This window comes from Staurois parvus, unplaced genomic scaffold (assembly GCF_062004578.1).
Source record: "Staurois parvus isolate SC_StPar_1 unplaced genomic scaffold, SC_StPar_1.0 ptg000287l, whole genome shotgun sequence".
In the NCBI taxonomy this organism is placed as follows: Eukaryota; Metazoa; Chordata; class Amphibia; order Anura; family Ranidae; genus Staurois; species Staurois parvus.
Window position 1 is genome coordinate 30,722,499 of NW_028318083.1, and position 20,494 is coordinate 30,742,992.

The 20,494-nt window shown below is 37.8% G+C and overlaps 1 protein-coding gene across 4 annotated transcripts in view; it reads right to left on the reverse strand.

The window, feature by feature from the left end:
• Positions 1-1,614: 1,614 nt before the first annotated feature.
• The window catches only part of ZNF236 (zinc finger protein 236), a 217,347-nt gene continuing 198,467 nt past the window's right edge, over positions 1,615-20,494 (reverse strand). For all 4 annotated transcript variants that reach the window (XM_089682363.1, XM_089682361.1, XM_089682362.1 and 1 more), the window contains exons 31-33: positions 17,419-17,548; positions 10,593-10,769; positions 1,615-6,002 (exon numbers count right to left, since the gene is read on the reverse strand). In XM_089682363.1, the coding sequence (XP_089538489.1) occupies positions 5,866-6,002; positions 10,593-10,769; positions 17,419-17,548 (444 nt within the window). In that variant the 3' untranslated portion in view covers positions 1,615-5,865. The remainder of the gene's footprint in view (positions 6,003-10,592; positions 10,770-17,418; positions 17,549-20,494) is intronic.

A 20,494-nucleotide genomic window follows, 5' to 3' on the forward strand; every position in this document is an offset into this window, starting at 1 on the left:
AGGAAAGATATAGGGGGGCAGTTTTTTCCATTGCATCATTATGGTCTTCCTAGCATAGAAAAGAAGCAGACTAACCAAAGTACGCTCTGTCACTGTTGGGATTACATTTTCCATTAGCCCTAATTGACAAATGTGTATTAAGGGTTGCCGCGTAATAGACATAACCAGGTTAATCAAGGCTAGTACCTCCTCCCAAAACCCCATAATGGTGGGATAGTTACAGAATATGTGGGAGAAATCCCCCAGGGTGTAACCACACCTTCAGCACTCCGGTGAAGGATTTTAGGGAGTCTGTAGGGAGTAAAGTAGGCCCTGTGTACAATTTTAAATTGCATGCATCTGCCCTGTAAAAAGCCAGTACTTCCTTTTAACATTATTGTGGAGACCCAAATATGTCTCTATATATACCATTTAGGGTTAAAAAGAAGACTAAATCTATTCTAATATTGTAGATCCATTAAAAAGACGTAACAAAAACCCTGGTGAGGAAGGTTCTAGTACATCCTCAGTGGTAAAAGGAATTCTTTGTCATCAATAGCAGTCAGAATAATTTAATGTATCAGTCCTTATACTTTTGAATCCTCCAGATACTATTTTTAGCAAGAAAGGCATCAAATGTACATTCATATCCTCTTATATTGCAGCTCATTGTCTTCTTCTTTGGCAGAGAATTCTTAAGTCTGACCACTTCTAACAGTTTTTTACTGTTGGAGTTGAACAAAATATATTTTTCTTATTTTTTTCTTTAGCATTTCTGCTCTTGTTGCATTCAAACCATTGTGCCATTGGGTTAAAATATTTTGAAATCACTAATTCAAAAATGCTAAAAAGATATAAAAACATTTAGTGTATAATAGTGTACCGTGTGAATGTATGCATGTACGTGTGGGTGTACTATGTAAAGGAATATAAACAGAGGCACATTATTAAAAAAAAAAATCTGTTTAATACACTTTGTTATTTTACAATTAAGTCACAAGCTGCTTAACGGTCTATATTTGCAACAGAAAGTGTTATCAGGAGATGAAATCATATGAATCAGAAATCTATTTGCAGCTGTTCACAGAGTCAGCAATTATCTGCAGTTAGAGACAGGTGAGTGTTGCTGGACACAATGTCAGCACCCAGCCACGATCATCTGTTCCTAACCGCATGTAAATAGCTGAGGCCACCGGCAGCATCTCATTGCATTGTGTGGGGTGAACAGCCACAGCTCTTCGCATACATATGTTTTTCCAGCCTCAGGAATCCACAGACTTTTGCCACTAGTATTTGCAGTGTGTGTGGTAATTGCACAGTGTAAATGAGGCCTAAGAGGTTTTATACGTTTAGACAAATAGACAACTTCTTAGCAAGTAACTCCTACTACTAAACGGGCAGGGGTATCCCCACTGGAAAGTGGCTATGAACCCACCAACAGAGAAACTTCTCCACTTTCTATGACATAAGGCATATTTAGCAATGGTAGCCTACTGCTTAAAATGAATAGATTTCCAAGTCCTGGCTGTGTTACATCATAGAAAGCCAAGAAGTACGAGTCCTCATAGCTGCACGGTTGAATGAGCTTATCAGCAGGCATGTAAAGCAGATATCCACCAAACAACAGAGAAGAGATGGGCCTGTGCAATTTATTGCTTGAATAGAAAACCTCTTAATGAACAACAGTTATGTTCAAAATCAGAACAAAAACAGGTGAAAGTGCAAATGTTCACAGCTTATGAAAGTAAAAATCTAACAGTAGAAGCTAGCAGTATATAATATTAAAACAAACCATTTTACACAATTTACAAAAGGCTGCTTACATTGGAGTTTTCAAGGAAACTTTCAGTTTTACAAAAAATACTATGATGCCTTTATTTTAGTTATATACAAACATTTACAAAGGATATATTTTCACCATAGCTGAAATAAAGTAGCTTTTAAATACGAAAACAAAACTTTTTCAATATTGATAGAGATTACAGTTGTGTCCAAAATTATTCAACCCCCACTGAAATTGAGTGTTTTGGCCAGTTTGACATTGCTTTTGATCATTCAGTCATCTTGCTTACATTTACATTAAAGAGGCACTTGTAGGTCAGACAAATATAACATAACAGTTATAATGAAATAACCACAAATGTCTTTTCTGTGCTCACAGCATTATCAGTTTTATTCAACCCCCAAGTGACATTCAATCTTAGTACTTAGTACAGCATCCTTTTACAGTTATAACAGCTTTTAAACGTGAAGCATAGCTTGACACAAGTGTCTTGCAGCGATCTACGGGTATCTTCGCCCATTCTTCATGGGCAAAGGCCTCCAGTTCAGTCACATTCTTAGGCTTGCGCACTGCAACTGCTTTCTTTAAGTCCCACCAGAGGTTCTCAATCGGATTTAAGTCTGGTGACTGCGATGGCCACTCCAAAATGTTCCAGCCTTTCCTCTGCAACCATGCTCTAGTGGACTTGGAGGTATGCTTGGGATCATTGTCCTGTTGAAAGGTCCAACGTCTCCCAAGCCTCAGGTGTGTGACGGACTGCATCACGTTTCCATCCAATATCTCCTGGTACTGAAGAGAATTCATGGTACCTTGCACACGCTGAAGCTTCCCTGTACCTGCAGAAGCAAAACAGCCCCAAAGCATGATTGACCCTCCACCATGCTTCACAGTAGGCAAGGTGTTCTTTTCATCATAGGCCTTGTTCTTCCTCCTCCAAACATAGCGTTGATCCATGGGCCCAAACAGTTCTAATTTTGTTTCATCAGTCCACAGAACACTATCCCACAACTTTTGTGGTTTGTCCACATGGCTTTTGGCATACTGCAGTCGACTCTTCTTATTCTTTGGAGACAGCAAGGGGGTACGCCTGGGAGTTCTGGCACGGAGGCCTTCATTACGCAGTGTGCGTCTTATTGTCTGGGCTGAAACTTCTGTACCCACATCTGACAAATCTTTTCTCAGTTCCTCAGCAGTCACACGGGGACTTCTCTCCACTCTACGCTTCAGGTAGCGCACAGCAGTCGAAGTCAGCATCTTCTTTCTGCCACGACCAGGTAGCGTTTCAACAGTGCCCTTTGCCTTGAATTTGCGAATGATGCTTCCTAAGGTGTCTCTTGGTATGTTTAACATCTTTGCAATCTTCTTATAGCCATTGCCCTTCCTGTGAAGAGAAATCACCTCTTCTCTTGTCTTCCTGGACCATTCTCTTGCCTTCACCATGTTTGTAACCACACCAGTAAATGTCTAGAAGGAGCTGAGTATCACAGTCATTTTAAAGCTGCCTAATTGGTGCTTATTATGCTTGATTGCTGCTCGGTGACATCCACAGGTGTTTTCAATACCTGATGGAAAGCACCTGTATGAACCTCTGTTCTTCAGAGTGGTAGTCTTTAAGGGGTTGAATAATTGTGGCAATGAAGAAACCACATAAGAACCATTTACTACTGTATTACATAAACAATTGATGTCATTTTAGTTGCATTTGGGTAGTTACAACGTCCTTGTAGGATTTGATTCTGAATACAATTCCAAATGTACACTATAGTCCCTAAACCCCTTTACAGCATTGGGGGTTGAATAATTTTGGACACAACTGTATATAAACCACTTGTAATGCACCGCTTTCCTGATTAACGTTTGACATGTTCAACAAAGCAGCATGAAAAGCAATGATGTTCTACAAAGTGCAACAGCTTCTAGCAATGAGTCAGACCTTATTGTTACAGATATGTTCTGGCTGGGTCCAGTGGGTAGCTGCACTATTCATTATTAAGATGACAAGCTACACTCAAACTCTGTTTTAGGCAATGGCTACAGAAACCATTAAGGATTCATACACTCCTACCACCACCATGATGATGATGATAGGATTATAGTGATATGATCTTCAGGGTTTTAAAAAAATTATTTATTTGGCCAAACATGATTATTTTAAATATAGATGTTATTTTCATAGATCAATGAAAGGCTTAGAGTAACTCAAAAAGTGAAAACTTTTAGAAATGGTTTATGCCAAAGGAGCAAATGTTCTTTTTTGTTTTGAATTTCTTTTGAAAAATAGCTGAGCAATTTGTGGTATGTGAGCGTGCCTACAGCCTCATAGCTGTATATCCGCAGTGTGAGATCTGGGGCACAGTGTCTGACTTCAAGTCTCAGGATATTTAACCCCTTCCCACTGCAACCTCACGACCCTTTAGGAGGTTCTAAATTCTGGGAGATGGACATTCCAATCATGTGACCTCTGTGATTGGCTGTGACAGCAGTCACATGATCAGAAAGCTGAACATAGAACATTGAACATAGAGCTATTTCTCACCAACAAAAACAGGAAAAATCTTCTACAAAGTTTGTTAGAAACATTGCAATGTACTTAGAGGGGATTGCCTTTTTTGTAACAAAATGGAGATAGTTTAAGGTCAGAGTTAAAAAAGTAAATTGTTTTTGTTTACAACATGTTAGCTTTTCATTAACTCTGCAAAAACAACAAGTAAAAAGTATCTACTGGTCATATGGGTATTGCAGTAAATAAGCAATGAAATAGGAATAAAAAGTCACAGCTGGAAGATTTCAAAATATGCTCGATACTTGTTGGCTGCATTCTGCGGGAGACAAGAAGATGTATACATAGGCACAGTTTGAAATGAACTGCAAAAAGCAAACAACATAGATTTTTCTAGATTACTTTTGCCAAATGAGCATTTAAACGTGGATTTCAATTGTCTCAAAATGTGCTTTTTTTAATATGGACTCGCTTATAAATCTTCTATTATTTGGCCTTTTTACCAAATCAGAAATATTTGAAAAATATACCTGAAAAGTTTAATTTTAAAACTATTACTACCTGCACATCTGCATTTATCCTTCAAATATGCTAAAAGGAGACAGAATAAAATACATAAGGGAAACTAAAAGATATATTAATACGCCCTTCACTGCACTTTTAAATAAATGTTAAAGAAAAAAAAATACATAATGTAAACTGTAGATAGAAAAGAAAAATAATTTTTGGTTGTAAAAAGAAAAGACTTAACTGTTGTACAATATTGCTGCCATAGTGGCATATCTTCACATTTTGTAAAAAAAAAAACCCCAAAAACTGTAGAAGTGATTTGTACTCTGTAGTGACCAAAAAAAAAAACATTGCTGGCACAGCCCACATGGAAATGTTAAGCTGAACACCTTAAAACGTATATAAGTTATAAGCGGTCATAAACTATTCAGAATCCCTATCAAGAACTCATATTTTAATTTACATAGAAAATGGACCAGCCACTTTCCAAATAAGAACCCAACTCAATTCCCCTCCATATAACACTAAAGGAAACAAAAAAAAACAAGTGTATATTTTTTGTTAGACGATATTCTACCAGTAGAGTTGCATATAAAATCAGAATATAGTATAATAGCATATTTAGAACTGTGTGCATGTAAACAATAATGTATATGTACATGCAGCTGTAAATTGTTGCAGCCAATTAGCATGTACCTTGTGTGTGCATTTTATTCTGAAGAACATCACAGAAGCTAAGGAACTAGGGGTCAGCAGGTGCAATCATCTTTACTTCAACATTCTACATGAAATAATTGCATTCCTGGCTCTTCTTTTGCATCCAGATGAAGCTCTGGAGATCAATAGTCATTGAATTAACATAGAATTCTGTAAGAGCAAATGATATTATCATAAGTACCTGAGTGGAAGTAAAAATTCATAATATAGTACACGCTGGTCAGCATTTCAAACAAATAGCACCAGAATAATATTTACATATGAATCATGGTAAAGTGAAATGGCACTCCACCATGTAGAGGAGTTTGAACTTAATGCTAAGACAGTTCCATACATGTGTGTATATGATCTATACAGCATAATGTGGTGGTTTTGGTCATTGGAAAACATTGGTTATTCCACACTGCCATTCTCCTGATGATTCCTGGACAACTTCTTCCAAGTCAAGAGTTTGGGTGATGTCTTCTCCACCTTCCTCTTCTTCTGGGTTCAATGACACTTCTTCAATGAGATCTATAAAGTATTAACCGAGTCAATGACAACACTAAATGCACATATACAAAAAAATGCTGTGTGCTTATACAGGGAACAGAACATCAAGTGACTTACACCTGTTACTGTTCTTTGCAAGGCACTGACCTCCTGGAGTAGAATCCATCATTTATCAGTTATCTAGCGGCCTATTTATAAAAATTTGCATAGCTATGTGTCCAGCGAAACTGCATGCACATTCCTTCCAGCATTCGCTTAATCAGTTTAGGGATTGTATAAAGCTGTGGCTGTGTGAAAACAGGGCAAAACTGAATGGACAGAGTATTTTTTTCTTGTGATCAAATGTTCTTAGGGTAGTTTGAATCCAGTATGGCTTACAGTGCATTGAAAAAGTATTCATACCCCTTGAAATTTTCCACATTTTGTCAGGTTACAACCACAAAACGTAAATGTATTTTACTGGGATTTTATGTCATAGACCAACATAAAGTTGCACATAATTGTGAAGTGGAAGGAAAATAAGACGTTTTCAAAATTTTTTACAAATAAATATCTTTAAAGTGTGATGTGCATTTGTATTCAGCCCCCTTTACTCCCATACCCCTAACTAAAATCTAGTGGAACCAATTGCCTTCAGAAGTCACCTAATTAGTAAATAAAGTCCACTTGTGTGTAATTTAATCTCAGTATAAATACAGCTGTTCTGTGAAGCCCTCAGAGGTTTGTTAGAGAACATTAGTGAACAAAGAGCTTCATGAAGGCCAAGGAACACACCAGACAGGTCAGGGATAAGGTTGAGGAGAAGTTTAAAGCAGGGTTAGGTTATAAACAAATATCCCAAGCTTTGAACATTTCATGGAACACTGTTCAATCAATCATCCGAAAATGGAAAGAGTATGGCACAACTGCAAACCTACCAATATATGGCCGTCCACCTAAACTGACAGGTCGGGCAAGGAGTGGATTACTCAGAGAAGCAGCCAAGAGGCCCATGGTAACTCTGGAGGAGCTGCAGAGATCCACAGCTCAGGTGGGAGAATCTGTCCACAGGACAACTATGTGTGACGGAAAACTGCAGATCCACAGCTCAAGTGGGAGAATCTGTCCACAGGACAACTATGTGTGATGGAAAACTAACACTGCACATCACCCTGAACACACAGTGAAACATGGTGGTGGTGCCAGCATCATGTTGTGGGGATGCTTTTCTTCAGCAGGGACAGGGAAACTGGTCAGCGTTAATAGGAAGATGGATTGAGCCAAATCCAGGGCAATCTTAGAAAAAAGCCTGTTAGAGTATGCAATAGACATGGGACTGGGGTGGAGGTTCACCTTCCAGCAGGACATGACCCTAAACATACAGCCAGAACTACAATGGAATGGTTTAGATCAAAGCATATTCATGTGTTAGTTGGATTTAGGTCTGGACTTTGACTGAGCCATTCTAAGAATCTGTAGTAAGACTTGAAAGCTTGAGCTATTTTGCAAACAAGAATGGGCAAAAATTTAACTCTCTAGATGTGCAAAGCTTGCAGAGACATACCCAAAAAGACTTAATTGCAGCAAAAGATGGTTCTACAAAGTATTGACTCAGGGGGGCTGAATACAAATGCACGCCACACTTTTCAGATATTTACTTGTAAAAAATTTTGAAAACCATTTATCATTTTCCTTCCACTTCACAATTATGTGGCAACAATTTGTGCTGGTCGCTCACATAAAATCCCAATAAAATACATTTATGTTTTTGATTGTAACATGACAAAATGTGGAAAATTTCAAGGGGTATGAATACTTTTTCAAGACACTGTATTATACATGCAACAGCATGTATAACAGTGAACACATTCAAATTACATCCAATTAGATAACATTGTAACAAACAGAATTCACCAGATGCATGCTACATTCACTTGTGAATATTATAAAATACATTTTTCAAATATTAAAACATTATTTATATGACCTTTAGTGGTATGCCAATTCATTTGCAGAGCAATTTTTTTTTGTCATAAATAGACAGACCCCTATGTGATATACATAATATGAGACTAATACTAACAGATACTGACAACTGGACACACAGACCTTTTTCAGGAAGGTTGTTCCCAAAATGAAGCAAGGGCAAAATTGTAACTCCATGAGGCCTTTTACAGATAGAAACAACTGGGCTGATTTTAGAAACTGTAGCAAAAGTGAAATTGTTGGCCATAGCAACCAAATTAGTGTCTGATAGAAGAAAACTTTTTGTTCTGCAAGTAAAACCCCACTTTTGCTCCAGTTTTCATACATTAGTCTTGAAGATCCGACCTACCTCATGGCTCTTGTTTTATTCCCAATAAAATTGACAGCGAAAGAAAGTATAGAGTTGCAAAATATAAATATTACGGCTACTGTAAACAGAAGCCAGACTTCGTAGTAAAATGCAGAATGCTTTCTGGGATTGTCATGTACAGTTAGGTCTACACATATTTGGACACAGGCACAATTTTAGTTTTTTTTCAGATATTTACCAAAACATATTCAAGCTATAGTTATATAATGTATATGAGCTGAAAGTTCACACTCTCAGGTTTAATTTGAGGGCATGTACATCCAAATTGGAGGAAGGGTTTAGGAATTACAGCTCTTAAGAGTAGCCAATCCCCCCCCCCCCCTTTTTTTCAAGGGATCAAAATTAATTGGACAATTAAATCAAAAGCTGTTTCATGGCTAGGTATGGGCTACTCCTTGAATATTTCATCATCAATGAAGCAGGTAAAAGGTCTGGAGTTGATTCTAAGTATGGCATTTGCATTTGAGAAGTGCAAACCATTCATAAGCCTGAAGAATAGAAAGGCCAGATTAGACTTTGCCAATAAACATCTAAAAAAGCCAGACCAGTTTCTGGAAAAGCATGCTTTGGGCAGATGAAACTGAGATAAATCTGTACCAGAATGAGGGGAAAAAAAAAAGTATGGAGAAGGCTTCGAACACCTCATAATCCAAAGCACACAACGTCATCTGTAAAACATGGTGGAGGCAGTGTGATGGCTTGGGCATGCATGGCTTCCATTGGCACTGGGTCATTGGTGTTTATTGATGATGTGACAGAAGACAGAAAACAGCCGGATGAATTTTGCAGTGTTTAGAGATATACTGTCAGCCCAGATTCAGCCAAATGCAGCAAAGTTGATTGGACGGCGCTTCCCAGTACGAATGGATAATGATCCAAAACACACTGCAAAAGCAACCCAGGAGCTATTGAAGGAAAAGAAGTAAAATTTCCTGTAATGGCCGAATCACTCACCTGATCTCAACCCAATTGAGCATGCATTTCACTTGCTGAAGGCAAAACTAAAAGGCAGAAAGACCCACAAAGAACAACTGAAGACAGCTGCAGTTAGAGCCTGGCAAAGCATCAGAAAGGAGGAAATCCAGTCTGTGGTAATGTCTATGGGTTCCAGACTTCAGGCAGTAATTGTCAGTAAAGGATTCTCAACAAAATATTAGAAATGAACATTTTATTTTTGATTATATTAATTTGTCCAATTTCATTTGAGCCCCTGAAAATGGAGGGACTGTGTATAAAAATGGTTGCAGTTCCTAAAATTTGTACTTAATATTTATGTCCAACCCCTTGAATTAAAGCTGAAAGTCTGCACTCAAAATTAATTTGGATTATTTTGTTTTAATTTATTCTGGTGGCATACAGAGCCAAAAGTATGCAAATTGTGCCTGTGTCCAAATATATATGGACCAAACTGTATTTCAGGTGGTTTAAAAGGGCCTTTATTTGCATTACCCCTTGTTTTAATTACAGGAGAAGTATAGCCAAAGCTCTGTTGGTTATTCTTGTCCTGGGGATCACAGAAGAGCAGCTTGTTCTGCACTGTGACCTGTTTTCAGACAACAGCGTGCTAAAGTCCTCCATTGGCGGATGTCACAGAGCCAATCCAGGCTGTGAAAAGATCCTGACAGCATGGTCAGGATCTACCCAGAAGCCTGGATTGGCACCTGGCACAGCCTCTCAGTGATCCACTGAGAGTCTTAGCCAGCTGTCCCAACCCCCTCCACAGCCCAGCACTCACTGGGAGCAGAGCAGAGAGTCAGAGATGGACAGTCACCAACTCTCTGCTCATGGAGCTCTGAGCGATCAGCGGTGTTTGATTGCTGAGTTCTCAGTCTTAGAGCTGGCAAGGGACAAATGCAGCATCAAATCGATGCTGCATCCACCTAGGTGAGTATATATATATTTTTTTTTATTAACCTATACTTCTCTTTTAAGAATAAATGCATATAACACAATTGAAATTACTGAACATATTACTGAAATTACTGAAATATCCAACAACACTGTCTTTCACAATTACATTTCACAATACCAAGTCATGGTAATCAAAGTATTAATAAATGATTGTAACTTTGTAGATTTACAGTTATCAGTTGGTTGGTACATAAACCATCCCAAGTTTAATATTACATTTTAGCTAACAAAAGCTCACAGTTAGAAATATTGGTAGTAGTATTATTATTATTCTATGTGCTTTCATTTTTTTTTTTAACATCAGTGAGCATAAAAAAAGTTTACTCTTCATAGACAGCATATAGCAGGACATCAACAAAACCTACCAGGGTAAGAATGGGTTCGCTTCATGTGTAGCTTCATATTGCATTTCTGCGAGAAGGTCATTGAACAGTAATCACATTTGTATGGTTTTTCTCCAGTGTGTTTTTTCATATGCACTTGCAGTGCACTCTTCTGGTTAAAAGCTTTCTCACATAGTGTGCACTGAAATGGTCGTTCACCTGTGAACAGAGATAGTCATAGCGCAGCTGTAATAAAATGTACTGGAAAACTGCAGAAACTGCAGAAGACAGCTTTAGGCTACATGCACACAGTCATACGAATTTAACTGACCATACAGACAAGCTTTTTCTGGCAAAAAGGTTCCTGTGTAAAAGGTCAGTGAAATTCTGGCCTTTGGATATGTCTCTTAAATGCTTAAAAATGTAGTCCTATATTCTCCTACTTTTTTTTTTTAATCCCAGAATGCACTTTTTGGATCTATGTATACAAATATACATGCATGTACACATGTAAACTCAATGTACAATAATTAAAGCAAAAGTAAAGAATTGTTTCTAAATCACTCTAAAATTGCAAACACTGCGTATACAGGCATATTTCCAAATCTGTGTAACATAATGCCATTATCCATATTCCATCGCCAGCACAAGTGTGAGGTGATGAAGCGTTCGCACAATCTGAGGGATATAATGTAATCATTCCCTTACACTTTTGCACTCTATGGGAATTTTTGTTGCCGTAACATGTTTTTAAAAATGAAGCTGTCAATAAATGGGAAAGCAGAACAGGACTGGACTTGTGTGCATGTATGTATGTATATATATATCTATATATATCTATATCTATATATATATATATATATATATATATATATATATATATACACACACACACACACACACACACACACACACACACACACACACACACACACATACATACATTCATACATACACACACACACACACACAAACACAGTAAAAACCTCTGAGCTGCTATAATAAATCAGTCTTTGATGAACACCTGTTTATCTGCTACCAACCAATAACACTCTCATAACACTCTCATATGTGTTACAAAAGCAAAATTGTTGTTGCGCCTAAGTCTAAAACATCCACTATATATATACATATACAGTATATATATATATATTAAACACTATTATTATTGTGATTCATTTGCCACAATGTGTTTATGAATCTCAAAATAAAATAAATATTTAAAGTATAAAAAAAAAAGTTCAACATGTGAAAGAATCTCTGGATAACTTGCTGTGTATCCCTTTAACTTATTCCGCCTCTAGTTTATCTAGTTTACACACTACTGCTCTTTCACAAGTCAGTGGTCGCTTCCACCAGATGTGCTCTCATCTCATGCAACTGACCTACATATATATGCAAGGTCAAATAAAGCATGTGCCCCCTTTAAATGGGATCTTTACATGCTCCACACAACCATTAGTGATCCCTCAGGACTGGACACCACTTTATACACTGGTAAAAGGCATTCTTTGCCTTTAAGATGACCATGTGTATCCGACTCTCTGTATTTCCACTCAGCAACATATAAAAAGATAAACACTTCATAGTGCTTCACCTTTTATAACAGTTAATTCACACACTCAATAGAATACAACTCACATTAAAATGTGCATACATGAACTCTGTGTGTGATGATGTCATTCATTTACACCCCACCCCTATGCATTTTGTAATAGAGTCACATGATTTCATCAGGGGGAAAGAGCTGTTAAATGGGGGCAAAAAAAAATGTTACTAGAGTGAAGCAGGAAAAAAATGCATTATGGCCAATAGTTGGCATTGGTGATCATAGTAAATACTTATTAACTATGTTTGTCTGGTCCATCTAGTGGCCGTAATGCAGTATTTTCCCAAACCACTGTATTTTTCACTAGAGGGAAAGTAGCCAAATAACATTTGATTTTGCCCCTATTTGCAAAGAACTAATGGTCACTTGTTTGGTGGTGATAAGGAAAATTGTTAATGGATTACACTGGTCTGGCAACACTGTAGACTATTGCGGCAACAGTTATTGTTGCTGAATGACACTGGTTTGGTGAACCTGGGATTGGTGTGGCAGCAATAGGGAACACTGTAGTTCTCTGACGGTGATCAGAGACAATGGCTGGCTCCACCGACACAAAGCAATATTAGAGCAGCCATTGTACATGATCGCAGTCACAGCAATACAAGGTCACCATAGACACTGCACTTGCAGTATATATTTTGTTCATCCCTTGTGACAGCAAGAAAGTTGATTAAAAAAAAATTAAAGGAGCAGTGAAAAAATATAAACTGGTAACCTGTAAAGGCTTTTAAAGCCTCGCCTATTGAGATTTTTAGGTTCTGTAGTTAGTTGCCATTCCACAGACGTGCGCAATTTTAAAAGTTTTTTTACATTTGCAAAACAACTGCTCAATTATTGTGTGACAAAAAAATTTAACAAACATTTTTTCTCCAGGGCCTTTGCTTTCTGAAAATATATAATATTTGGGGGTTCTAAGTAATTATCTAGTAAAAAAAAAAAAAAAAAAAAAAAAAAAGCAAATTTTTACATGTATGTGAGAAGTGTCAGAATTGGCATGGGCAGCACGTGGTTAATAGTCAAAACTACCAATAAAATGTACACATATAGCTAAAAATCTACAACCCCCATTTCACCAGGCTCAACATAGTAACTACCTAACCATGGTGTGGAAGAAAAAAAACCCTGACTAAATGAACACGGTTATGTAGGGTCACAAGTCTGTATGCATCTCTAACTCTACACTGAGCCCCAATCTGATCACATTGTAGATCTAATGGGTCTGTGGCCCATAACTGCACATTCTTGTTTCATCCAATTCCAAACAAATGACCTGATGGAAGTATGGAGGGGCCTAAGCCTTTTAATCACCAGCTCTGATGAAAAGAGCCTGCCCTTAAATTGGGTCAGCGGTGATACACGCTACAGACAGTGGCTGCATTCTCTCTAATAGTATCTATCATTGACTTGACATGAAACGAAAAGCAGTTCTGATGGTATATATTCGAACATATTTGTAAAATTAATGAAACAGTTCACTTAAAATACAAGAATATACCAATGTCCATTAAAAAATGAAAGCTATGATGGATGGGTTAAAGTGTGGTTGTCTTATGAATAAGGAAATGATTAACGTGGCCTTTACTACACAAGAGAAAGTTGGTGAGTTAGTATTACAGCATTGTATGTTAATTGGTTTTCTAAACAATACTGATATTGTCTTAAAGTAACACTCATTCCATCTGTTAATATGGCACTTTTCTCCTTTGCCTTCTCAATTTCAGGGCTATTTAAAGCTATTGCCTGTATGTTTAAGTCTTTGCATGAACAAAGTAAAATTGGTATAAAGACTATGGAAATTGGAGCAATTATGGAAGAATAAGTTGCATCTCACAAAATGTATCATGAAAAAAATTACCTTTCTGAGCGTGCAGTAAACATTTTTTTTCACTTAATGACATTTATTAAGAAGATGAAAGCACATGGGAATTGTTAGGATATGAAGCTTGCACATTTATTACGACAATGAAATTATAGGCAGAGGTTTTTAGAGGTTCTTAAGGAACAGCAAAATGTAACTGCAGAACAAAACCATTTGTGAACATCCTTCTTCTTCAGAAGAAGCAAATTTATCCTAATTGCTCTGAAAATGAACTCCTTAATAATTCTCAAATCATCTGCCACAAAAACCACCAAAATACAGGCCATGATCTAGAGTCTAGGGACTAAGTAAGATGACTGTACTTTCAACATTCATCACAAACCAAAAAAATGAGAAACCGCCAACAAAACAAAAAAAATGGAAAAACACCATACATGTCCTTCTTGAACAAATATGACTATTAATTTTTTTAATTTAAATAACTATATTAGTAAACAGAAAGACAACAATTAGCATTCTGCAAAGCGAGATGATATGCTACACTTCAACCAACTATCTAAATAAAGGGCATATTAATGTAATAGTAGCTTGATCCAGTTGACAAATCAATTGAGAATGGAGTGGTGCAGTGGAGAGCAGGAGCCCGTTGCTTGCTAAAGAAGAAGCAACAAAAATTAGGTTTCCTAACCTACTTAGCTGGCCGATTAACCCAAGATTGGGTGGCAGTCATATCTAAGGCAAATTCAAGTCCCCACAGAGAAGACATGACATATATGCCAAGAGCGAGGTATTCTGGTTAGTGGGGAAGCAATGCAATTGGATTTTTTTCTTAAATTCAAATCAAATTCACGCAGCTACATCTCACTTCTGTCTCCATTCTCTACCCTGCAAATATTAGGCCCCCCCCCCCACCCCTTCCCCAGCTTCCTCTCACATGACATGTTTTCTCTTCCCTGCAGCAGAGTGCTGATGTCAGTTTTGCAAAATATTCCTTGAAGACTGATTTTGACAATGCCTATGATATTTTAATGGGGTAAAAAATGTTTTATGAAAAAAAGGCTATATTTATTATACTATTGTATACTGACAGGTGTGGTCTAACTCTAGATCAAGCCTAATTTCCAAGTTAAATGGATTTTTTCTCTGGCACCTCACTTTATTGTATTGGTTAAAATTAATTGGTTAAAGCATAACTAAAGGCAAAACTTTGGAGTAGAGATAGACACCTATGAGGTTTTTATAGTTGTCTATGCCCCTGTTAGGGAGATTCATCCTCTCTTTTTGCCCTTTTTAGTAATATTATCAAAAGTGAAAGTAAAAGGAAATTACAAATTTTGGGTTGTCTCTGGAAAAGTAATACAGAGGAAATTTTTAAATGAGGACGCTAGTTCTGGTGACCTGGGGTATCGGGGCCATGGAGTCAATGAATTTGCAGGGATTTTCTCTCACTTCCTGTTTTGGCTATGGGACAGGAAGTTATGGTAAATCTCCCCTATAGTTCTACTTTAACTTTGCATTTCATTGCATTTTGTGGGCCGTGCTGTGATACCACATGCTTCAGAAAGTTATACTTGCTGTACCTGATCTCCCTTTCCAAATTTTAGCTGAACTTGCTTGACCTTAGAAAATGAAATTTCTATTTTTTCTTGAAATCTCCTTTAAAATCACAAAAAGTCGAGGATATACAGTATAGGCGCCCAATTTTAAATTAACCCATAAGCATATTAGGTATAATCCCCCAAAAAAAAATCCTGCATACCAATAATGTCTTGACAGGAGAAACTTTATTCAGCCTACAAACATGGTCCTGCATCTGGGACCACCACTCTAAACGCTCTATGACTAAGCCCATTGGGTGAAACATGTCACAGCAGTGGTCCTGGGGGCTAGACAACATGCAAAAGCTTATTGTTGATTAAAGTTTTTTCCGTGAAGACATCATCAATGTGCAGCTTTTTCTTGGTATACTGAGCCATGTGTAGTGGACTCCAAGTCAACGCTTTTTCTTAACCCAACAAACCATGAGCATAATAAATTACATAAAAATGGGTGAGGTGCCTATAAAGGATCTTTTACCACTTCAGTTCCAGATAGAGTATGTAAAATCTTGTGGTCTTGGTCTGATTGGGAAATTCACTTCACTTCAGTAAACACAACAGGAAGTGAAATCTCTTAAATAGCTGCAGCAAGTTTTCCCACTGGAAAATTGTCACTCTATGCCAGCTCACAATTTAAAATTTTCCATCACTTTTAGTCCCTGTGAGAATGATCACTGGAACATATACAGAACATTAATGCATACAGAAGAATTCAAAAAGAGTGTCTAAGACGTCTCTGTAGAATTCCAACGCACCTCCATACGACAAATGTGGGCAACAGATTCACGTACCTGATTTAGACAGGTACATGAGTATGGGGCAAGCATCACATGTGCGGGTCCACTGAGGTCAGTAGGCAGTTCTTTAGACAATAGACAATGCAATTGACTATAGAATCCGCCCACTGCCTGTTGTCAATCATCAGGAGAGAGTGAACCCAATGAGGAACTAGTGTCTCAGCTTCCCCATCAAGCTCCATCCTGAAACTGGTTGTTAGGAGGTTGTGGCCTGTGAAACTGATAGTGTTCTTAAAAACAAGTTTCAGGTGGGGAGGGGAGGTAGTGGTGGCAAACATGCTACTCTGCTACACAGCATACAGAGACAGGCACTCTTCCTGTCTCTGTATGCAAGCTTATCTCCAGTTTTGTTATCAATGAACTGGATGTAATTATTTTTGAGTTGTTGTTTTCTACTGCAAAGTAGCACAGATGAAAGAGGTGACAGGGATTTTTAAATCTGGCATAGAACATTTTAGAGCCATAGTAACAGAAAAGTGTTGTTAGGAATTTATTCAATTCCCCTGATTCTATAGCAGTTGATCTGAAAGGAAGAAATTAATTTCCAGAATTTTTTTTCCAAAACTGTGGAACTATATAACTAACGTGTCAAAGATATTTACCCAAAAATACATTCAGGAAAGCCTCCTGACTATAAAGAGGTCACATAAATTTTAATTTTAATTTAAAGCCCAACTGAACCCATGTGGTTCAGATCGCAGTGGTTTGGATCTCCAGTAGTCCAACATGCTCCCTGCATAGTTTTCCGAACAACGCTCACACTTTCACAAAGTATGCCTATAGTTTAAAAAAGCATTTATCCTTTGTGAGTCACTTAAAACAAGTCTGCTTGCATGAATTATTAATTTAGCATTAAGACAGCAATGAATCATATCCCAAGCTTAGCACTGGCCCTTGCTAATGATGAGGCAATGCTGCTGGGACCTGCTACAACCAGTTGTTGATTAGAACAGTGTTGGAATGAATAAATGTGATTGCAGTGCTCAAGGGCTCAAGAGGTTGATATCTAAACAATCTCACATTAATCCTTCTCATAACAAAATACCTGTATGAATGCGGCTGTGTCTTTCAAGCTGACTTGGTTTAGCAAATCCTTTGTCACATGTGTCACACTTAAATAATTTTGGCAATTGAGAGTTTCTAGAAGGCCCAGGCTGGTGTGTTTGCATGTGATCCTGTTAGAAAAAAATTAAAAATAGAAAAGTTAAAACATTACTCACTTAATTCACTAAAAGCGGGAATATGTGGCGACCCAGAGATAAGGCACATTTCAAATTTGATTACCATAAGTTGTTAACAGCAGGCACAGTTTAGGCCTCTTGGGGTTTGTTTTCAAAAGAAAAACAAAGCAAACATTTACATAGATTTTATTTCATGGGAAAATTGTCTACAGTAATTCACAGATATATAATCCATGTAAGTCTGGAATCACCTATATTATACTGTATACTATGGTAAAGTGTTCATGAATCGTACATCATTTTATGAGTCTATAGAAAAAGTACATAACACCAGGGATTAGGCGACATCATTAGACCCCTGGATGCATTTGGCGATTACAAGACAGCAAAACAATTATTTTTACACAATACTCAGGCTACTTTATATACAGGTGAAACTCAAAAAATTTGAATATTGTGCAAAAGTTCATTTATTTCAGTAATGCAACTTAAAAGGTGAAACTAATATATGAGATAGACTCATTACATGAAAAGCAAGATAGTTCAAGCCGTAATTTGTCATAATTGTGATGATTATGGCTTACAGCTCATGAAAATCCCAAATCTACAACCTCAGAAAATTAGAATATTGTGAGAAGGTGCAATATTCTAGGCTCAAAGTGTCCCACTCTAATCAGCTAATTAAGACATAACACCTGCAAAGAATTCCTGAGCCTTTAAATGGTCTATCAGTCTGGTTCAGTAGAAATCACAATCATGGGAAAGACTTCTGAGCTGACAGTTGGGCAGAAAACCATCATTGCCACCCTCCATAAGGATTTGAAGCCTCAAAAGGTAATTACAGAAGAAGTTGGATGTTCCCAAAGTGCTGTATCAAAGCACAGTAATGGAAAGTTATGTGGAAGGGAAAAGCGTGGAAGAAAAAGGTGCACAAGCAGCAGGAATGACCGCAGCCTGGAGAGGATTGTCAAGAAAAGGCCATTCAAAAGTGTTGAGGAATTTCACAAGGAGTGGACTGAGGCTGGAGTCAGTGCATCAAGAGCCACCACACACAGACGGATCCTAGACATGGGCTTCAAATGTCGTATTCCTCTTGTCAAGCCGCTCCTGAACAACAAACAACGTCAGAAGCGTCTTACCTGGACTAAAGAAAAACAGACCTGGTCTGTTGCTCAGTGGTCCAAAGTCCTCTTTTCTGATGAGAGCAACTTTTGCATCTCATTTGGAAACCAAGGACCCAGGAATAATGGAGAGGCACACACTGCAAGATGCTTGAAGTCCAGTGTGAAGTTTCCACAGTCTGTGTTGATTTGGGGAGCCATGTCATCTGCCGGTGTTGGTCCACTGTGCTTCATTAAGTCCAGGTTCAACGCAGCCGTCTACCAGGAGATTTTGGAGCACTTCATGCTTCCTTCCGCAGACGAGCTTTATGGGGATGCTGACTTCATTTTCCAGCAGGACTTGGCACTTGCCCACACTGCCAAAAGCACCAAAACCTGGTTCAATGACCGTGGGATTAGTGTGCTTGATTGGCCAGCAAACTCGCCTGACCTGAACCCAATAGAAAATCTATGGGGCATTGCCAAGAGAAAGATGAGTGACATGGGACCGAACAATGCAGAATAGCTGAAGGCAGCTATTGAAGCATCCTGGTCTTCCATAACACTTCAGCAGTGCCACAGGCTGATAGCTTCCATGCCACGCCGTATTGAGGCAGTAATTGCTGCAAAAAGGACCCAACCCAAGTACTGAGTACATATGCATGCTTATACTTTTCAGAGGTCCGATATTGTTCTATGTACAATCCTTGTTTTATTGATTGTATGTAATATTCTAATTTTCTGAGATTGTGGATTTGGGGTTTTCAGGAGCTATAAGCCATAATCATCACAATTATGACAAATCACGGCTTGAACTATCTTGCTTTGCATGTAATGAGTCTGTCTCATATTAGTTTCACCTTTTAAGTTGCACTACTGAAATAAATGAACTTTTGCACGATATTCTAATTTTTTGAGTTTCACCTGTACATAAAAAGGTTGGTAAAACCTAATAACTTACAGACATTTAAAGCATAGGTATACATTTAAACTATATTGAAAAAAACTTTTTTTTCAAGAGCTGTTTTGGTTATTCCACATAATCTTTATGTTTTTTGGTGTGCTGAATCCGAAAATTACCATTTTGTCATAGGACATCACGTTTCCTGACAATTTAGGCAACTATGTTAAATAAGGCAATACCTCAAAATAAATGGAAATAGACTTATAAAATTAAAGTTTTATTACAATTTTTTCATGAAAATCCTTTTTTGAACTGAAATGAGCTCACCTACACACACTAAACTCGATTCTTCTTCCCTGTGAGGCTCCTCTTGGTGCATTTAGGCTTGTGAGTAGCATCTGGAATGTCTCTCTGAAGCATCCAACAGTAGTCTGCCATCATTGTAATGCTCCACTCACAGCTCCCAAATTTTCAGGAAAGTAGTCAAGGTGGGACTGGTGGAAATGCACTTTCAAACTCATCAGGCAACCTAAAGCTTGAAATGCTTTCACCATTCGTCCAACGATCTTTTTGTAGTGAGGATCTATGTTATTGCCTAAAAATTTCTGTATGACTTCTTTAAATGCAATCCACCCTTCTTTTTGAGGATCTGTCATGGTATTGACAAACTCTTGATCAATTATAAGCCTTCAAATGTCTGGTCCGACGAACAAACCTTCCTTCAATTTTGCCTTCGACAGGCCTGGAAACTTTGTGACCAAGTATTTGAAGCATTCTCCATCTCTTGGAAGTGATTTTACGAATTGCTTCATCAATCTTAATTTTATGTGGAGTTGAGGTAGAAGAACTTTATGGGAAGGTACCAACGTATCTTGGAGGACATTTTTTTCACCGACTGTTAGCACCCTCGGCTGCCAACTCTTCTTGGTCCAGTGA